Source organism: Rhinolophus sinicus, chromosome 6 (genome assembly GCF_057876585.1).
Source record: "Rhinolophus sinicus isolate RSI-liver-muscle chromosome 6, RSI-T2T, whole genome shotgun sequence".
NCBI classification, from domain to species: domain Eukaryota; kingdom Metazoa; phylum Chordata; class Mammalia; order Chiroptera; family Rhinolophidae; genus Rhinolophus; species Rhinolophus sinicus.
In genome coordinates, this window is record NC_142506.1 from 66,830,500 (window position 1) to 66,853,316 (window position 22,817).

The window sequence follows — 22,817 nt, forward strand, 5'->3', positions numbered from 1 at the left end:
TTGCTAATCCCTGTCTTGTGCTGAAAAACGTGAAGCCCTGGTTTCCACACTTCCTACCGGTGGGAACACTATTTAGATAACCCAAACCCACAAAGGTGTTCACTCAAGGTCTGGGACAATACCTATATATATTCAAAATCCATTGCCTGTTTCTAAATATACCCAAGTTAGCAGTGTATTTCCCATCAATTTTAAGACTTGAATCAAGAAGGTTTCCCAGTTAGTGGCTCCATCCATCCTCACACCCTCCACCTCCCTCTTTCCACAAGCAATACACAAGCACACACTTCTGCGAAACAGCCTCAGCTCGCTTCCCAACTGGCAGGAGCGCCCCTCAGGGGACAAGTCTTTAAACCTCCGCGCTCTTTAAAATTCAACCAGCCAGCAGGTCTATAGACTGGTGTATAAACAGTATAGACAAAAAAAATCCTCTCTCAGCTTATGTCAGTGACAAAGCAGCTCAGCAGTTGACTGCCTCTCCCCTGACAGTATAAGCTGGCTTTACACAGATCAATAGCTGAAGTCCTACCTAGCGCCCAGGGCTCCGGTTTCTTCCTTAATTACAGGTGCTATTCAAACTGAAGTTAAAAAAGAAAAAAGAGACAGCATTGGAGGGAGGACTAAGATGCATGCAATTAGGTTGTTTGGGGGTCCTTTTAGCAATAATGTTAATTGAAAGTCGTACTTTTATATTTATTGATAAAGTTTTATATTTCCACCGCATAGTGTTTTTGATCTCACACACACACACACACACACACACACACACACACACACACACTTCTAGGCGGGCATCCATAGCTTATGGAAAAGGTTTACAATAATGCTCTTCAAAAGTTGTTTCCCTGTGTTCTACAGGCTTTTGTTTTACAAAATGCCTAATTTCCTTAGCCAAGAAAAATTATTTGGGTTTTCACAATCCTCTTAATTCTCTAAAATATTTCATTTTTATACAAAAAGAACACATGGACAAATGTGTCAAAGATCAAAAATAAAAATAACAAAAAGAATGAAATAGAATACAAAACTGAGTCACCAGATACAAGGCACAATGACACATCTATCTCATATATCCCACAAACGACAGCTGCCACCATCAAATAAAGGACTGCAAACAGACCTGAGGAAAATGCATACACTGGCTTTTTGGCCCATATCCCATATTATGATAAGGCTGAAGATCAAGTTGCCCTCGTAAGAGGGAAGACAGTCAACTGCTGGTGTCGGTGCCAGCATGGTATATTCACTCTTTATCCCATGAAGTGCTGTTTAGCATTATAAATGGCTCAAATGAAGGGAGAAACAGCTTTCAAGCTTTCAAGAGTCTACTTTTTTTTTTTTTAAGAGTCTACTTTTTTTAAAGCTAAAATATGTAAAGTTTCCTTTTTGATTATAGTTTAATAACGACAAACGTCTTAGAATTTCTCTGAGAAAAATCCAAGACGAAATAAGATATCTCATTGTTGGTATCAGCAATTGCTTTCCTCCTCCCCCTCCCCTTCAGTGAAATCCCGATGTTCTCTGAAGGTCTATATGTTCCTCTCTGTCTTTATTCTAGTCAATAAAGGAATCTGCCTGGGTAACTCATCTGTACCCACAGTTCCCAGTACAACTACCAAATCTCTCAGTCTTATGGTTTAGGTACTTCTGGGAACTCCAGGATTATACGTGTAACTACTTTCTAGTATCAACTTCTGAATGTTTCCCAGAAATTCAAAATGTAAAACATTGAAGTCATTCTTTGAGTGATGGCCCTTACCACCTAGACTGGCAATGCCATCTGCCCAGTCACCCAAACCAAAAACATGGCAGTTGTCTATATCCCTTTCCTTCCCTGACTCCATATATAGCCAATCAAGTGCTGTGAATTCAATTTCATAACCATCACACTCCAGAGGTTCTCGATGGCAGGGCAGACGGATTGGAAGGAAATTAGAAAGTATGAGAATCAATGGAAGCGTTTCTGAAAACACATCTGAGTGTGTATGTAGTCTCTCCACACTGGAACCATAAGGATCTTGACTCTTGGACTTAGTTTAGATGGCATTTCTAAATAAGGAATGGGTCTACCTGTACTAGTTAAGGTTGCCTCATGAATACAAGAAACAGTTATTCTCGTGTTGAGAGTGAGAAATGACTTGTTCGGGACTGATTAAGTACACATCCTCCTGGAGGACTCTGGAGCCTTCAGTCCTTCCGTTCTGCTGTCTGTCCCCAGCTGGTTGGCTATGCCGTTGGCTACCTGTATCCTGGGCCACACAGTGAGCTGCCAGAGTCCAACACATCACACGAAGCCATAGCAGTGTCCAGCGAAAGAAGCATCTCTTTCTGTGAGTCTCCTTTTATCGGTGAGGAAAGCTTTCCCAGGAGCCCCACTGGCTGACTTTCCCTTTTGACCTAATCAGCCACAAGGTCAATGCCAGTCCTAACCTAATCACTGGCAAGGGAAATGGTTACCAATGAGTATGCTTGGCTTAGCTTTAGACGAGAGGAAAAGTCAGATTTCAAACCCATTCACTTTCCACTAACAAGGACACATGTAACGTGTGAGTGACATATCAATATTTTCTTTGTTAAGACTCCTCACAATAATTTTAATCAGATAAGAATTAAATTTGTACCAAAATTCTCAGAGAAAATATAACACAATACTATATATAAGGGCAGTTTTCAAATATTCATAATTTGATCTATTTGAATAACACGTTCAGAAGCATTTTATAACAACAAGGGGGCTACATGTCAACTTTAAATTTTTACAAAGGCTGTAGATTTCTAAAAAGATTACTTAATTTTGAATATTACCTCCCAAAATAAATATTAATTAACACCATGTATTCATTCAATCTACTTGTGCTTTACACAGGGAAATAATCAACTTTATTTTTCCCAAAAGAAACATGCACTGGGCCACTCAGTCACAAGCAGCTCCTGGCACAGTGCAGAACTGAGATTCCCAAACTGTACCTTGGGCACACAGGGCACCACTGCCAACTCACAGGGGCACTGCAACATGTTTTAAATTTTCAAGGGAAACGGCTGTACACAGACAGTGATCAAATCGGGATGTATTTTATTAAAAGAATTAGATTAACATGGCAAATTGCACATACAGCCTCTTTAAACATAAATCTGCTGTTTTTTAAAAGTTTTGTAAACTTCAAGAATATATTTTAAACTTAGGGTAAAGGAATAACTGTCAGACTAACAGCCAGCCCACTGTGGAATTTTTCATTTGTTTTTTTTCCTTGTATGTATATTTCAATTAGAAACAAATTTCTCTTTTATCCTTCCCCCTTAAATTAGGGAAAGCACTGTAAGACTGTGAATTCTCACACTAAAACTGTATAGATTGTTAATTTTGATCATGTTTTTTTCCACTATCAAAAATTTTTAATGAATTTTTCTTGTTGGAAGAGTTAACTAACTGCCATGACGCAAATACGTTCTGCTATAAAAAGAACTGCGCTGTTGAAATATAAATCTCAAGGATTTGGGTTGTATGTGTATCAGTCTTATACAGGTAATGAGACCGCTGCAGTTTACAATCACTTGAATCTAATGCCAATGAAAAGCCTAGATTCAAAGGCAATCAGAGTGATGTTACAAAAACTTGGTGTATTTACAATTAGATTGGTGGTTTGCTTGGCAAATGGAAGGCATAATACACTTATCTCGTTATTTAAAATAAAGAGAACCATTTGAAAGGCACGGGTGTGGGGAGAGGAATACAAGACGGCAGCAAGGAAGGTACTGCTCACCTCCTCTCATGAACACATCAAATCTACAGCAACAAATGAAACAATTCCCTCTGAAAAACTACCGTGAACTAGCTGAACAGCTCCTCCCAACAAAGGATGAAAGGGCAATGTTGAGAGAGGTAGGAGAGGCAGACGCAGTCACGCCAAAAACCCCACCCCCAGCATGGTGATTTACAATAGGGAAGACATTTTTTATTTTCTGACCACAATGATATGAAACTAGAAATCAAAAAGAAAAGTGCAAAAATAATAAACATGTAGAGATTAAATGACATACTACTAAATAATCAAAGGACCAATAAAGAAATCAATAGAGAAATTTTAAAAATACCTTGAGACAAATTTAACTGGAAATACAAATTACTAAAATCTATGGGACACAGCAAAGCAGTTCTAAGAGGGAAGTTCACAATGATACGAGCCCACCTCAAGAAACAAGAAAAATATCCAATAAACAATCTAACTTTACACCTAAAGGAACTAGAAAAGGAAGAACAAAGCCCAAAGTTAGTAGAAGGAAATAATAGAGTGAAAATAAATAAAATAGACTGAAAAAAATAGAAAAGATCAATGAAAATAAAAGCTGGTTCTCTGAAAGGATAAACAAACTTGGCAAACCTTTAGCTAGATTCTCCAAGAAAAAAAAATAAAGAAAGATGACTCAAATAATATCAGAAATGAAAGAAGTTAAAACATAACACAGAAATACAAAGCATTGTAAGACACTACTATGAACAATTATACTCCAACAAATTGTACCTAGAAAAAACGGATAAATTCCTAGGCCCATAAAACCCGCTAAGATTGAATCATGAAAAAATAGAAAATCTAAATAGATCGATTACTAGTAAGGAGATTGAATCAGTTATCAAAAAACTCCCAACAAACAAAAGTCCAGGACCAGATGGCTTCATTAGTGAATTCTACCAAACATTCAAAGACTTTATATCTCCTCTTCTTAAACTCTTTCAAAAAACCTGAAGAGAAGGGAATACGTCCAAACTCATTTTATGAGGCCAGCATTACCCTAATGCCACAACTAGACAAGTACCCCACTAGAAATGGAAATTACAGGCCAATATCCCTGATAAAAATAGATGCAAAAATCCTAAAGAAAATATTAGCAAACTTAATTCAATAATATCATACCTTAATTCAAAGGATCATACACCATAATCAAGTGGGATTTATTCCAAGGATGCAAGGATGGTTCAATATCCACAAATCAATCAACGTTATAATTTATTGTAATAGAACTCAGCAGAAGGGTAGTCTGGGGCTGTGGGAGTGGGGAGGGGGCACAGGACGTGTGCAGGAAGCATCAAGAGGGAACTTCCTGGAGTAATAGAAATCGTTTACATCTTTAAAGGAATGTGGGTCACACAGGTGTATATACCAGTCAAAACTCATTTCATTGTGTACTTGCTATTTCAATGTGCATTGTGCCACGTATAAATTATCCGTCTAAAATAGTTGGATAAATAAGTACCTCAGCTTGGATATTACATCATGGTCACCCTACATCAGAGAAATAGGGAAGCTCTGAAGGGTTTAACGTAAGAGAGGAACGTGATTGAGCTTGAAGTTCAAAAGATCACTTTGGCTATAATGCATAGTATGGATTTTCAAAGGATAAGACTAAAGATGGGGTAATCAGATGGGAGACTTTTGCAGTCTTCGAGGTGAGTGGTGGTGGCCTGAAGTAAGGCAGTTGTGGCAGGGATGCACAGAAGGGCACACAATTAAGATCTATGTAGGAGTGAAAATGGAATGGAGACATCCCGAAAGTAGTTGGATAAAATGTCTGGTGTTCTAGAGAGAGACTCTGGCCTAGGTAAAGACAATGAAAGAGCATGGCACTGATTAAAAGATATGACTGTTTGATTGTTCATTGTTATAGAAGATCAATATTATTCTTTGTATTTTTATATTTTCCTCAACAAGCAACTTTAATAGTCCCAAGTTATAAAGTCACTAAATTTTCTCATACAGTGATGAAAACATATCTTTATTCTCCTAATGCTGTGTATCAAGATGGAAGTTATATTCAGTCACTTCTGGTGTTATCATCGCAATATGTCAATCGGTAAGCCAAGATCAACGACATTAGCCAACCAGAAAGTCCTGGTCATTACAACTGGCATGTTCAGTTAGAACAAATGCATCTCCCAAATCCTTGAGCGCTTGTTCAGCTTTGGGGTTCCGCTAATGCCTAAGCAGTACCTGGCACAGTGATCAGCTCTGAAAACACTGTTGAGCTCATGTGAAACGGCACGGTGTTATCACCATCAGAATCAATTTGTCTTGGTAGACAGTTCAAGCCATTGTGTTTTAAGAGTCTGAATGCTTTCTTTTTTATTATCTTCCTCAATAAAGATATGATAATTGCTTATTCTGAGACCTAAGCATTTTATAGATATTATCTCATTTAATTCCTACCCATGTTTTATTCCCTTTTTATATGTGGGGGGTGGGGGGGGGGAATAGAAGTCAAAGAGACTAAGTAACTCATCCAACGTCACACAGCTAGCAAATGTTAGAGTCAGGATTGGAACTCAGGCTGACGATTCTAACCATTATTTTCCACCCTATGTATTTTTTTCACTTTGTTTCCATGTGGGTTCCAATATATCATCAGCAGATGCCTAAATCTGATGCCTACTTGTCCTCTATAAGGCAGATACTGTCTGTATACTCATATATGAAGAGTTAAGATTATTCAACTAACACTTCAGGACCAAAGTTAAACGTCAGGAAAAATAAAGGAGTCCAGGACGTAAAGGAATCACAGCAAGAAAGGTGAGATAATACGGAATCAACGATGTGAGTCTTACTCGCCCTAAGTTGTTCTATTCCCTTGACATTAAGTCCTGAGGCAAAATTAAAAACAGAAACACAAACAAAGCGCTGCTTATGTCCATGCTTGTCTATTACTACTGAGAATATTGGATTTACAGTAATAACATACATGTAAATCCTTTCAGATAACAGACTTAAAAATAAGGGCTTAAGTTGATTCTTTCTCACAGATGAGAAAACACCAAGTAATTAAATCTGAAGCATATTATTTAAAATCTGAAACAAAATCATGTGTCACATGTGATAACAAGGGTCATACCAGAACAAGTAACTAATACTAGAGTAACACAGGCAGGGTGAGCTTAAACAAGGTCAATAATAAGACTTAGGCTGAGAGAGTATTTAATGACCTTAGGCTCTGCAGATAGGCCCAGGTTGTGTATTTATGGTGCTCAGAAGGTAAACACTGTTTGGTCAGCTTTACCTTTAGCAATTCTAGTCAATGAAGTTCGCTAGAATTTTTATCCACTTCAATTTAAAGCAGGAACTAAGTACTTAGAAATTAAAATAAAACTTTATTTAGATACAGTCAGCAAGCAGAACTAAAAAGTCAAGAATCCAGGAGCTCTGATTTTTTTATTGGTTATCTCAAATGACATTAAGATTTCTCTTTTATACAAAATGTGCATGCCCATTATTTTTAATATTTCAAACTACAATTAAATTTTTAAGTCATAAGTGTTTTTTAATGAGTGTTTCTTGAAATTCTAACTAGAAATATTGTGAGCTATCATTTTGCAAACATATTATGCCCCACCCACTAAAGATCATCCACCCCTTGGAATAAAAATTTAGTTCACACTGCCTGCTGACGTAATCTTTGGCATCTTGCTGAGATTATAAATAAAGGTGCCAATTTTGGTCTTAGTTCTTGTAATGCAGAACTCTTTCTATGAGAAAGTGAACCACAAACACTGGTTCTTTTCACAGAAAGCCACCAAACAAGTCTCACCAAATAGCAATGAGTTTTGATCATTCCTAGTCTCCTCCACCTTGGCATAAATGAACTCAAAGAGAAAACACAATTTCCTGAGTCTCTTGCAAAGGATTTTACTTAACAAACCACACACTATATACATATGTATTTGATAAACTTTCTCAGTTAAGAATAATTCCCTTGAATAAATTATCTCATACCTTCTGTGTATTCTTTATAGTATATTCTTGTATTGGGACATATGGAAAATAAGGAGTGATTAAAAAAACAGAAGTAACTTATTTGTAAAAGCAGACTAAGGTAAATTCTGAGTTAGATTCAACCTTCAGGTCAGCTAAAAAGCAGAACTAAACAAATTCTTCCTTTCTCTGAAAACTGTCTTGCAAGTGTGACGGACCTACGGCAAGTGTCACTTCTTGCTGAGTCTTCTCAGTCTGCTGCCACCGGTGATCTCTAATTTCTACATTAATAGCCCTCTCCAGCCTTTATCACACTGGACTTTTCAACAATGTGTAACCCTTCATTCATTCACTCATTGAACATATGTTCATTCAGTATCTATCGTGTCTGAAACACTTGGGATCTGCCCCTTTATCTGAGGAAGACAAGGTCTCTGACTAGTGTCCCCTGCCACCAGCACCCTCCCTTCATGTCGGTAGCCACGTCCAGCCTTCCCCCTCCCTTTGTTGTTTCTCTTTGGGCTACTTCACACCTCCTGCTCCAAAGCCCGCTCCACTGCTGTTCTCCAGGGGGGGGTCTCATCTCACTGCGACACACAGTGTGGGGTAGAAGCCTGGGCTCCGCAGACAGACCCGAGTTGAGAACCCGTCCAGTTACGTACTGACTGTGTGAAACTACCTCATCCGCCTGAACTCGACAGAGGCTTCCTACTGCCTGGCAGACGTCCCACAGAACAGGCGGGACATCCAACTTGGAAACATTTCCCGCCCTCCAAGTACGCTCCTCCTCCAAACGTCTTATTTCCATGCTGGCAGGCTACCTCTTTCCCAGTCTACCTTTTCCCAAACTCTAGAATCAGGCCACAACTTTTCTTCCGCTGTACACAGCACATCAGAAACGAGTTAAAGCCACATGGCCTTGCATCTGCGCTGGCAAACATGATCACTAGACTGCACCGTTGTCTTCCCTGGTCAGACAGGCCAAGGAGAAAGGTACATGTCACCACTTAGTACGAGCTTACCAAGACAAGCTGCAATGTTCTCACTTGTCTAGAGAAAATACATATGAATAAACATGTGACTATGTATTTGAACTAAATTATGAAAGGAACAGAAAACAATTCATATTTCAAACATAATATTCGATTAGTTAAAATAACATATAACAACCACAAAGTTAATTTTTGAAATTATGTCTATTTTTTATGTTATTAAATTATTGGGGTGACCTTGGTTAATAAAATTATATGCTTCAAGAGTACAACTCTATACTACGTCATCTGAAATTATATCTATTTAAAGGCCAAACAATAATCAAATGTTGCGTACTACTTGAAATATTTCTATAGACTGTCGTACCTAACATGTCTTTAAGATTTTAAAAGTCTCACATATGCAAAGTCTATTAAAATGCACATATTTTATCTCACTCGAAATGAAAATATATCTAATAAATAATACTATTAATCTGGCCTCTTTTAACTCGCCCTTAACATACAAATGGACTCCTTTTCTCCAAAACACAGCAGCTGGGAATGAAAGGAAAGATTTCAAATGATCATTTTCACATCATATTCCATCATCTTTTCATCAGTTTTCCTAGCTTTTCTTTGAGCCCTGCCCTTTTACAAGGGGTCTCTTTTTAGATCCATCCAGATTTCCATAATCCACACTGCTGTTCCCCCCTCTCCTCCCCAGGGTGGCCCAACCCCCACATCCAGAACTATGGCTTACAACTGCCATTAAGCCTTATAACAATAACAAGATAACAAAAGAACGGGTGGGGATGAGGCTAGCTGCTACCATATGTTGATCAAGTTAAACATTTCCAGCTCATAGACAATATTTTTTAAACTTCAAAATTTTGATAGTGAAGTGCCTTCGTATCTACTTATTCTCCTCAATTGCATTTAAGGCTTAAATTTGAAACATCAGTAAACAACCAGGCAATATTATTTTAAAAGACCAAATCCATTAATAATGTACTGAAAGGGGGAGGGAAAATGGAAATAACCCAACCCAAAGGTAAGGTGGCGATTTATTGTTACTTACTGATTCTTGTAACCCACAAACAAGCCTCACTCAACTTAACACCTATTCCTAAAATGAATTTTCCCTAAAAGGCATTTTAAAAAAGTGGTTTACAGTTATAATAAGCAAGACTATTTTGAAGCAACATATTTCATGTGAATTAATATTGACTTTATGCCAATTTTGAAAGATTTTAATCTGTCCATCAAGTAACATCTGAAAATGTTGTTCCTCTTATTTCCAGCCTTTGTTTCATAATTAATTTTAACTTCTTTTTAACTAAAAATAAAGAAAATTTTTGAAATGTCACATTTTGACCTGGCAGAGACTCTCATGCCCCTACATTATGATTTAATTTTTTTTTCTCCCGACTTCAGGAGAATTGCTTCTGATTCAGCAGCCTATATTGTGTCACCTTGAAAAAATTATTTGTCAACTCTGTTTCTCTCAAAGATTCAGAACCCTTTACAGGACTAAATTCCAAATTGACTTTGGTCAAATGTTTACTGATCAAGAAAAAGTAAGTTTTTGTGAAACCACGTTTGTCTCTTTCAATCTGCAGCATCTATTACTTAATTTCTATAAGTTGCTGAATAATGCCAGACCTTCCAGGATTGATGTGAATCATTTGAATAGTTATAATAATTTCACTGCCATAAAAATAAATAAAAACCTCATCTCTAAGAGCTCATTAACGTAAAACCTGTTCACCCCTCAGCAGAAAAATAAGGTCATTTTTTTCAGATGCTTTCAAATTTACTATCTAAAATGTATGCAAAAATATTCTTTTCAATAGGAGTTTGCTAGATTGCATGGGTCTGGGTCTGTTTTCTAACAAATACCTCAGCTATAAAGCAAAATTTCTAAAATATCACTGTTTTTCCAAGTTAGTTTCCCCATTTGCAATAAAATTTTTAAATTTTAGAAACGGAAAATATAAAGCAAGCATACAGGCAAATAAGAACGTAATAATACTGCATCTACAAAAGAAATCTGGTCTATATAAAGATGGATAGAGAGAAAAGTGTAATTATGATGAAAATCTTAACTTTAAGCACTTTCCCTCATGCTTGTCACTTACAATGTTTTAGTCTAATTCTTCATTTTTAGACACAAGAACATGCAAAATAGATAACACTATGTGTATCTACAAAGCATTGCTTGATAGAAATAATTTATATTTTAGGGTTATTAAGATAGACCACTGATAAAATGTTTGGGATATGAAACAAAGTATTCAGTGATGACACAATTACAATTCTCTTAGCTTTACAAAACTTTACATCATTAAACATTTAAAAATCAATTTGTCTTAGAAATATGTGTTCTTATATAATGTATATACTCACAGGGGTAATGAAATAAAAATTTAACCAACGCAATTCAAAAACAAGTTCAACACATTTAATTCTTTCCAGTTGTAAAAACCAGACCTGATATAGAATGCAACTAAATTATTTTCTGTGTCTGATGTGATCAACTGGTAGTTAAAAATGATAACTGAGTTTAAACAACAAAAATAAACAGTTTTTTTAAATACATAACCACAATCATTTAAATATTTATTTTGAAAGTATTATAATTTAATAAATTATTTTCAAATAATTCAGATCTTCTTTATGACTGATGCGAGAAGCAAAATTTTAAAATGTACAGCTACCAATCTACCTCAATTTCACATCAGAAAGACTTTATTTGTTCTGACCAAATCCCTTTAAAAATCATTAAGAGAAAAACTACTTTTTGAAATGATGCATGTGTAAGAAAATTGTTTAAAATAAAGAACAGGCATTCTTCCTAACCCATGCAAAGCAATTAGACATCACTGAACATGAAAAGAACATTGTATATAGTACTAAGTATATTTGTCGTGGGATCAGGTAAGTAGTTGGCTCTGAAGGGTAAGATTTACATTCTCTTCTATTATTGTATAATACACAGTTTCTTACTGCTATTCACGCTCAGGATTGTAATTCAAACTGTTTCCTGATAATTTCTACCGACATAAGCTTAATTCATGGAATCTGTATTGTTTAATTAAAAATGATTATGTGACATGTGCACTTTTCTCAAAGCATTTCTAAACGCACTTTTCTCACCTAGCACGGGAGCACATGCTAGGCTGTCAATATATATTGAATCGTACCTTGGCTACCCTGTTACAGAAATGTGAGAAAGAGAGAAGGAACGCGCAAGTCAGGTGGTCTTCACGAACAGCCATGACCCACTCAGTCTTCAGGCTGCCTGACCCTCTGCTGGAATTCAACTGCGTTCATTAATGTACAATCGTCGGGTACCCAGATAATTTCGAAGACAGAATCCTAAAATACTAACTACGAAGCATAATTTAAGTCTATGCACCTCTTATTTTGTATGCTATAAAAAAGATCTACCCCTGTGTCACGTCAATGAATGTGTACATTTTCTCTACTTTAGGAAGATGTAGATGGGATGTGTGGCTTTAGAAAGTCGTATTACGGGTGCTCACGAGGTCTGGTCGTCTGTGAAAATGCTTGAAGGTCTGTTATCCACCCCTCAAGGTTTGTGTGCTTTTTTCCTCTTCTGTGAAACAGAAGTTACTCAGTTTAAAAGTTATAACTAATGTGAGTGGTTAAGACTACATTAGAAACAATGTGTAAGGTAAATCTGTGTAAATGCTTTTGTTTTCAAACAGTTTTGTACTAAAACAGCAATTCTTGGGGGGTTTTCTGTGTTTTTTTTAACCACTATATTCCTGGAACTTATCGAGTAAGATGAAAAGCTATTACTTATGTAATAACAATATGAACGGTTATTCTTACCGTGTGCCTCCTAGAAGCCAAAATTCTGTGTCTTAACAGAATAATTGTCTGCTTAATCCTAACTGCATTATGTTTTTTATTATTTACGGGGGGTACAAAAGTTCCTCATCTATGGAAGAACTCTTCAATCATGTTATTGTCTACATTTACTTTTAAAGAGTTTATTGTCACTTTGATTAAACACATGACCAAATTGTTGCTTCTTAGGCATGCATGGATTTCATCTTAACCAAACATCCAAACTTTCCATTAACTTTTTAAATTTTGCTTTCCCAAACTCAGACTCTGAATATAGAAAAAAATCAAACACTTCCAGGATATGTTTTATAACTAAACTATCTTGGGGATGTCCTAGAGATTCCCCCCTTGAAATCATTTTAAAAAACATAAAAATCAGAGGGGCGTATTCTCTTACCTTACAAAATGAGACGTTAGAAATAATTTGGTTTGTTTAATATTATTGTAAGAGTTACATACAAAAAGTTTGCAAATCACCAGAGATTCTCAGCCTGCCCTTGGTTAAATGTGTCTATGTAAATTTTATGAATATGAATGTTTCAGAAATCCTATGCTATATGGGAAGTTCTTGCTACCCAAAATATGTTTTACTTTCGAGGAAAACAATGATCGAAACTCTTACGAAACTGTTCTGTTGAGTTTTCCCATACATAGCAGAGTCCCAGCAGTGCTTTGCCTGATGATATTAGCAACAATAATATAACATTGCCAGTTGTAATTTCCGGTATTACTGAATATGTTTCCTCGGCCATTAGCTTACTTTTCTCTATTTTAAATTCCTGGCATCTTCCAGGCCAGTGGTTCTCAGCTGGGTACGCACACTGGCTGGCTATGAACTCCTACAAAAATACATTTCTTCAGGCCCTAGTCCAGACTCACTAAACCTCTTTATTTGATATTCTTGGTATACTCTTGCTATTATATAGTATGTCTCAAGATTATTATATGTGATACCTCTATGGCAATTTTGTTGCCCCGTTTTTATAGTTTAGATATAACTTTAACTGACGCCTTTGAAAAGAGATTTTACCTGTTGTTCGTAGACATTTTATCTAAAACCGAACGGCTTTATTACCTTCATTTTTCATACAACAGAAAACAAGCAAATTTCCTTTTCCATTTTTCATTTGTATTGTGAACCCTCACCAGACCTTTCACATTTGAAAATCATCAGTAATAAATTAACCATGGCCATTAAGTTTGTCATCTACAGACAGTTGGGTTTTGTTTCTCTGATACTTGCCTGAAGGCTCTGCTATAAGCTACAGCACAGAGAGTGTGTTTTCAGAAAAGTAGGTCATTCTCAGAGCCTTGTGGAAAGGGCTGTTTCAGGTGTTCCAAACTACTGACACTTCAAAGACACAACTCTTGGGTACAAGGCTATCACCTGACACCATTCAGACAACTTTCAGGTCATGCCAATGGCCGGGTCAGGATTTCCAAGACTCTTTTTAGTCAAGAAGCAGAACTTTTCATGACACTGTTAGGCCAAGGTCCAACAGAACAATAAACAATCGCATCATACTGAATAAACTACTGGGGGAAATTTCATTGTTTGAAATATTGTTGATGCTGTTTTAATGTTCTGTTTTCTGGACACATAAGCAAACTTTTTCTTCTCTTCCTAAGCTGTCTGTAACCCACGACAATTTAGTAAACTCTGCTTCTATAAACTGAAATATAGTTTTTAAGTTACATCTGATTCTCATTGATTCCCTCCCTCCCCAAATTCAGAAACTCTTAACTAAGTCCCTTTACTTTTCACAGCAATACTGTTATTTGCATCAGTTCAATTTTTATTTAAAAATCTGTCTTTCATTTTACCAGGACTAACTGGAAAAAATACATACACAATCAATGCCTAACTTAAAGGGTCATACTTGAGAAAGACCCTTGTTTAAGCAGCCACCTCAAGGCACTTTTAAGGAACAAATACCTAAGGAACCTACAAAGCCTCGCCAGGAAAACTGACCTGATGACTGGCAGACAGAGTCCAGCCTTACAGACGTTCAAAACTAGGAACCTTAGTGAACATTGTGACCTCGAGAAGAGAAGAATTCACCAAAGTTATCGGGAGGACACATACAGTCTGGGACAGGTATTTTCTTGGACTTGGTTTCCACTTTAGGATAGCAAATAACAGGGGCTTTTTAAAAGTCCAGTCTGAAATCCCTTATGAAAACTTCCAGAAAGAAGGTAAATCTGTAGACATAGTATTTGCTCTACACTGCATGGCTCTAGATATGTCAAGTAAATTCACGGAGGCTTGTAGGCTAAGTTAACACTCTTGCTGCACCTATATAAATAATCAGGCCAACCCTAATGGGACTCATCTAATTTTTTTTTTAATCTAGAATAAACTTTCTTTGATATTATTATGGTTGCAAGAGGTAGAGGAAGACTATAGGGAAAAATTGTGAAAGACTGAAATGGACCAAACGATTATGGGTTGTCTTCCATGGAGAACAAGCCATCGCCTGACACACTCTTCTAAGGGCTCTGTGCCTTTCCTTGTCTTTACGCTATTTTACGACTGTAAGTTGAAGAGAAATGACAGCAGTGCAAATGATATCTGTCCACAGACAAGTCTGATGGAGGAACAACTGATTTCCCTCCTCTCTCACCTCCCTTCACCCCCATGTAAAGAAGCCACTTTTACATCTATTTGTCAATTTATCACAGCATTCCTGATTATCTACATAATTGTGGTATTCTGAACTCTCCTTTGAACAGGTTGCAATAATTTACTGGTACCTTCATTAACTAATGAGCTAAAAAAAAAAACTTCAAAATAAAATTTTATGCATATTTGTATTAGAGTCATAATTATAGCTTCTCTTAAAAATTATTCTTTAATACTAGTCTCAAAGACATTTCGTCTAATGGGGTGAACAGAAAGTAAAGAGCTGATAGATCTAATAAGTGCCAGAATGGGGAAAACATAAAATGCTGAAGGAACTCCCAGGAGGTCCATTCAATCCAGACGTGGGACATAAAAACAGCTTCTTGGAGGAAATGACCTCTAAGCTAAGACAGAAAGATAGGCAAAGGTGGGGTGCAAGCAGGAGCTTAGCATTTCAGACAGAATGTAAATGAATGATACATAATGAAACTACTGTTCACTATGAAATACAAATTTTTTAATAGAGAAAGGACAGAGAGAGAAATATGAGGCTGAAGGTATAAACAAAAGACTTGAAACAAGGGACTTGATCTTGTTAAGAAGGTTGAGCTCTTCTTTAAGCTGTCAGTGGGGCATCCTGAGCTTGAGGCAGTGCTTACGACTGGAGTCTGGCTTGGAACACAGCTCTGCTGCTAACTAGTGTGGCTTCAGCCGTGTATATGAAAACTCCATAGTTGTTTCTTCATCTGTAAAATGGGAATGACTGTCGAGTCCCGTACCTCGCAGGGGTGCTGTGAGAGTCTAAGGGGCTAATGCCAGTATTTAGAAAACTGCCCAGCACACTGTAAGAACGGTGACGGTAGCAGTATTTGACTCTACAGAGATCGCCCTGTTGTCTTTCAGATCGTTCTAGCTACACCGTGGAGAATAAATTAACTCGGGACAAAAACAGAGGTGACTGATACTATTTCTTTGGATTAAATAACACGCTGCTTTCAAATTATAAAGATACTGAAAAAAAACTATGATAAACATTTTTAAGACGAAAACAGATAAGCAAGTAGGATTTAGCTCAGCATCCCAAGCAGCAAAAAACAAGCCAGCTTAATTATTAATAGCTCATGCTTTTGATTTGGACAGAGTTGCCTTCAATTCTCAGCGCTGCCTGTTACAAGCAGTGTGATCCCAGGCAAGTTTCTTACTCAGCTCGGGATGATGGTTTCTCCCAGCAGTGAAGGGAGGGTTTCAAGGTAAAATGAATTATGCACATAAAGTACCTCGTACAGTACCCAGGACATCATAAGAGCTAAATAAAGAGCTTTATAAGAATTATTATCACTGAAGCAGTCTCAGATCCAGTGAACAGGCGATTTAGGAAGAAGCAGACAGTTAGTATAGGAAAGGAGTAAAAGGTAAGAAGAATGAGAAACAGACAGAGTAACTTGTGTCATCTGTTCAGAATGGTCACCAGGATGCATACAGCAAAACCCTTCTTCAAGGCCCTGGCTAGATCCCCACATAAAGTTTGGTTTCTTTAGATTCAAAGTCAAGTCGTCAGACAAAACAGAATGGCTATGAGCTGGGCCCCTGGGGTTATGGAGGCTCATCACAGGATATGGTTAATTGCTTTCGTGTTTTACTAAGTATGCGAGGGCTTATTAATGTTCCAGTGACCTCACAAATATGGAAAACAAAGCGACAATTCAGCCCCAGCTCAAAAATTCCTATCAGCAGCTTATCAGTCACAAAGAGAAACAGCGGTAGTTGGTCTCACTGAAAAGTTCACTGCAGCGGAATGCGCCCACTATAAGCACCCCATGTGAACCCCAAGTTAGGAGTCTTCAGATGCCCTAGGGATTCTCAGCGGCCGTTGCACAGGTAGAAATGACACACAAAGGAAAAACCTGGCCAGGGGGCTGGTTCTTGGGTCCGTGGACAGGGAATACTGAGAAGACCGAGAAGAACAGCATTCCAAAACTGTGAAATGAGTCTGTATGGCTCTAACCGATCTACACAGGCCCTGAGAACAAACCCAACTAAACTTCAGATGTCCAGACCATGTCTTCACTGCAACGACGTCTTTTATATACTTAAGATACTTATGAATCGATTCTTCCTCTAAAGGGCTGAAAACAAATTAGGAATGCATACCCTCTTTTTATGTGAAACAACAGTCATGAATTTCACTAGATCTAGTAAATTTTTAACATGCCCATTTAACGGCATTTTCAGGGTAATTTCCTAGTCTTATATATTGATATTCACATGTAGAAAATTATTCTTCCATGACCTTGAAATCTGTATAATTATATCTGAATGAACTATTTTAAACGAAGACCTGTATCAGTTTTCATTTTTGTAAATTATGGGAATTATGAAAATCATGTCTGTGAACTTAACTTATGGTTAAGCCTATAGTATTATAACTTTATAATTTTAACAATGACAAGATTGTTTTATCCCATTTCTTTGTAGACAACAAAAAGAAACCTGCTCATCATTTTCCAGAAAAAAGTGCTTATTTGTATCAAAATTCAAATTTGTATTTTTAACAATATATTATATAATTCACTTTAAAATGATAAATCTGTAATATAAATTTTGAAAGATTTTTTTCTACTCACATACATCATATCAAAATAATTCATTATTTTGGTCATACTAAATATTTAAGGAACTATAAAAGACTGTAATTTACAATACTGATGAATAAATTCACTACAAAGTCTCCCATTTTCTTTAAAAAACTAAAGTTATAGATAAGAATTATTTAAAAATATGAAAATATTGTCAATTCAATTTATAAATGTAAATGATTCAGATATTACTGTAAGAAGAAGAGAACTGACCATTTATTCACAGCAGTTACCACTCATTTCTAAATAGACAGAAACAATAGGAGGGTATTCGACAAAGTATGGTATTGTCAAGATTTTTGACAGGGAAATTTTTAAGTGTTTCCAAATATATATTCCACAGATAGATTAAAAAGAGTGTAAAAATATGTTGAAACTGAAAATATTCAGTTCCTATTAGTTTCAATATAAGGGCTTCTTCATCACCCGTCTACTTGGCAACTTTAAAAGATTTGTCACATACAGGGTTGGGGGGGTGCCAAAAAAATGTATACATGTGACTTGTATTCATCTTTTATTATGGGTATATATTATTACAACTTTAATACAGTTTTTTCCTTTCTTAAAATGTGTGTACATTGTTTTGGCCCCCTCTGTATATTCTGCACACGTGGCTTTTTCTCTCTGAGTTGATCGAGAGAAAACACTTATAGCAACTCATGTGGCAGTAACATTAGTAATAATCACAACACTCCAACTTTAAATGTTCTTTAAAAATTATGTGGTTCCAACCTGGTCTCCAAAGTCCTCTGGGAATTTCCACAAGACCACCGGATCTGTAAATAATTGATACATGGCATTACACACAGGCAAAAGAACACATTTACAGCAACAGGCTTGTTAAAACACTCTTAAAACTGTCAAAGCTACTTTTTTAATTTAAAATTTTTTCTTTAAACATTTAGTTGATGAGGTTCAAAATTAAATATTTTGATTTTTTAAGCATTTTAATGACCTTTGGAATAGGAACAAATAAAATTAATAACGCCCAGATTATTAAAAAAATCATTATTTCTTTTATCAACTTACTTTTTTATTTAAATACTTTAGGTTTCAAAATGCTCAAATATAAATTTTCAGTTTTAACTGCATTAACATACTGGTTTTACTTTGAAAATAAAAAAACATAAATGTGGTAAATATGTAATCAAATGTATTATAGCCATCAGAGACTGGACCAAATACACCACCTTAAATTTCCATTTAAAATGCTAACAGTGTAATAACGCTTGCATTACAGCAAAGTTCATATTTGAAATCCCATACGTGAACTTGAAGTTGCCCTTAAGTAAAGGCATCAAGCTTATTTAAAATATAATTAATATTTTCAGGGCATTTAGGGAATTTTTTCTAATATATTATGTCTAGTTACTCATAATAAAAACAAATGTTGTTTTATAAATATTCCCACTGGTTTTTATTTTCATTATTTCTCACAATATTTCTCTTCCACCGTAATAAAAAGAAGTCCTTTTAATTAGCATTAATAAATATTTTGGTCATGTACTTATTTTTTAATTCTGTCAAAAACAAACTTCTGAGTACACAAATGTGCTTTAAAAAGGTTAGTACACAATAAATCATGTAACTTCTAAAACAGCCTTGGAATGCCCAAGAGGAGTAACAAGTACCCCATATGACAGGATGTGAATTCCATTCCAAGGGAAAGAACTTGGTGAATCAAAGATCACTTCATGTACCCAGTCAGTGAAAAGTTATACCTCTATTCCATTATTTGCACTATTTCATTTGCTTTTTAAAACTACAGTCCAAGGATGCATAATCTCAAGTTTTTTTAATTCCAAAACAGTATTACTTATTAAGTTCAAAAGAATTGATATCAAATATTTTAATTTAAAAAGGAAAGAAAGCATGCTTTCTACAGTTAACCTTTTCACCTATTAAGGAATAAAAAGTTTCTATATAAATTAACATAAATAAAAAACATTTAAAACATCTTATGTAAGAATAACACACGACAAATTTATAAAGGTAATATTAAATGATTATGCCTTCATTTAAAACAAAACGTATACATTTCTGAAATGACCGTGATGTGCATTTTCACTCATCTAAACATACTCAGATATCAATGTCCTGTGGAAGGTTATGTTGAAAAAAATGTGTGCACGTGCATGTGTGTTTATGTGGCAGTTTTACCAAAATGGTAGCTATTGAGATTTGAATCTGAGAAAACAAAAGTGTTTGATGAACTCTTCATACATAAAATTTTAAACAAAAGTTATTATTTTCATAAATTAACACATAACTGATGGTCATATAAACAAATCATCATGCAGAAATGTAGAGTAATCCTTTCTTATCAGGCATGGAGTTAAAGAGTTTCAATGTGAATATTTAAAATACCCCTTTCAAACAACCTCCATTTTATAGTTACCATTTGAGAAAATGTTTGTGACAAATTTCTTACACTTCTGTCTTAAAACAGGACATCTATGTCACTACACAGCCCTACCGGTTGGTTGCCCTGTTTGCAGCATTCACCCAGAACGTTTTGCTCCCTCACTTTTCCTCACCCCTTACTATGCTGTTTAGAATTTCTATGTCGTCTGTTCTTTCAGAGGATGAACAAGTGAATACATGAAAATAGCACGTATTGGTTTAATCGCTTAGTGGAAAATATCCTATTTCTTTTCTTTTCATTAAATGAATTTTACACTTCAGCACCCCAAAATTTATTATAATCATGTGCATCCATATTTTGAAATGGATTAACTTAGTTACCGCCTATGTTATTGGATTTATACCACATCTGACACATCTTTGTAGCAACTTTTCACAAGCACTGCAAAGGAAGAAACAAAAGGGCTCTGAGAAAAAAATAATCCGATTCTCAAATTTATGCACAAAGACTGAATTTTCTGTTCCCTGAGGATTACTTTCCAGATACCAGATCTGATCTAGCAATGTTAGGTCAATCTGATGCTGATTTTCTGGGTGAAAGAATGAGAACTGCTGGCAGGAATCGTCATTGCCAGAGATGACTAATAAAGAGCTTCTGTCGGATGTCTGCTACTAATTCAAAAGACACCACATCTTACTTTAAAAGTAAGCTCTGCCGCCAACAATCTAGAAACCAAATAAAGATGAAAGGAAGGATACAAACTGAAATTTTACGTAAATATGGTCAATCTCTTATTTTAATGAGATAATGTCACAGTGTAGTAAAAAAATGTGCAAATGTTTATTAAATCAGTAAATTGAAGGAGAATATTTAACTTGTGCATCACCACCAAAAGTACTTCAAATTCATGAGTAAGACTTTTTGGAATGTAAAGTGAGATAAATTCAGTAATATTTTATTTTCCTTTGCAATCAAACCTTTCACATTGTTCTGGCCCTTAATTAAAAATTAAAATTAAAATAACTTAAAATACTAGTGTGATTCAACTACACTATTTTTAAAATGCAGAGAAAACTTTCTAATTTGCATAAATAATATTTACTTAATTCTGTGGGATTCATAGATGAGTATCTTTAAAATTATGCAACTGTGAAATCAGTTCAGAGACTATATGCTTTTGAAAAGGTAGAATACATAATATTAGTAAGTATTTTGCTTGATTATAGCTTTCAGTGCTGATTCACCTATGTGGTAGAATCAGAATTTTACGAATGAAGAAATTAAGACCAAAACAATGAGGAGTTTGTCTCAGTTATAAGGTTGGTTAATGTCAGACTAGAATTTTCTTAGTTGAGATCTAAGGAACAACAATTTTAAATAAGTTCCATAATCAATACATTTCTTGGTCCCATTTAACTTATGGTCAATTTATTTCATTCCAAATCTACGCAAAGCTAAAGACACAGGAAAAGCCTGCCGGACAGCATACACGGAGAAAATGCCGAAGAGGTGCCTAGTTTTGGTGTAAAGCATTGTTTTAAACAAGGTATCCTGTTGCAATTCCTGAACTCAACTTGAAAATTCACTGGCTTAATATCAAAAAAACTGTTTTTAATGAAAGAATGCTGATGTCTCTTGATTACAAATGAGCAAGAATCATTAAAGAAAATGTGGAATTTTTATTCTTTCACCTGTGAACTACACAAAGTAGGCTCTGTACAACTACACAAAAGAAGGGCATCTGAACTTACAATGCAATAAAATTTAATGAGTGTCATACTAACAGGACAGGATACCACAGGACAATGTAAGGAAATCTCATCTAATTTAGAGAGTTACTAAACGACTTAGGAAGGAAAGTACACTTAAGTTACATCAGCAAATGATTTGGGCTTTAAAGTGGGCGGGGAGAACATTCCAGACTGGAGAAACAATATGCATGAAAATCTTGGAGGTTTAAAGAAAGCAGGACAATTTTATTTATTTATTTATTTTTAATTTAACAATCTATCTATCAGGCATCAGGTACTATGCTAGGTGCTGGGTATAACGAACAAAACAGACACAAGGCCCTGCCCTCACGGAGCTGACATTCTAGGGAAGAGGAAGGTATAACTCCATGAAGTATGATGCATAGTCTATTGGATGCTGATCAGTGCAAAGGCGCAAAGCAGGATAATTTTAAAAACTAAAAAAAAAAGAAAAAGTAACAGATTTAGAATGCAGAGTAGCAGAGAATGTCAAGGGATAAAGCTGGAGAGGCAGGGGCCAGACTACCGAGTTTGAAATGTATCCTAGGTATCACAGGAAGCCACCAAAGCAGATGGTGAAAGAAGCCAAAAGAAAAAGAGCAATTAGACACGCACGAAGAATCTTGCCAGAGCGTGCGTGCGTGCGTGTGTGTGTGTGTGTGTGCGCTGTTCCAAATCAAGGGAAAGAAGTGTGTCTAAAACATCATCAAATAAATGCAGCAAGACATTAAGCAAGATGGTGACTAAAAATGGCAACTACATGCAAAGCTTAAAGCCAGTAAAATGAACTTCAGTGGAAGGACGCAAAGTAAAAGGCAGATTTCAGACTAAGGAGTGAATGTAAGGAAAGACAGTC

At 35.8% G+C, this 22,817-nt stretch overlaps 1 protein-coding gene across 6 annotated transcripts in view; it reads right to left on the reverse strand.

Moving 5' to 3' along the window:
- The window catches only part of DENND1B (DENN domain containing 1B), a 175,551-nt gene that overhangs the window by 109,844 nt on the left and 42,890 nt on the right, over positions 1 to 22,817 (reverse strand). For all 6 annotated transcript variants that reach the window (XM_074317076.2, XM_074317075.2, XM_074317074.2 and 3 more), the window contains exon 3: positions 18,578 to 18,621. In XM_074317076.2, coding sequence (XP_074173177.2) covers positions 18,578 to 18,621 — 44 coding nt within the window. The remainder of the gene's footprint in view (positions 1 to 18,577; positions 18,622 to 22,817) is intronic.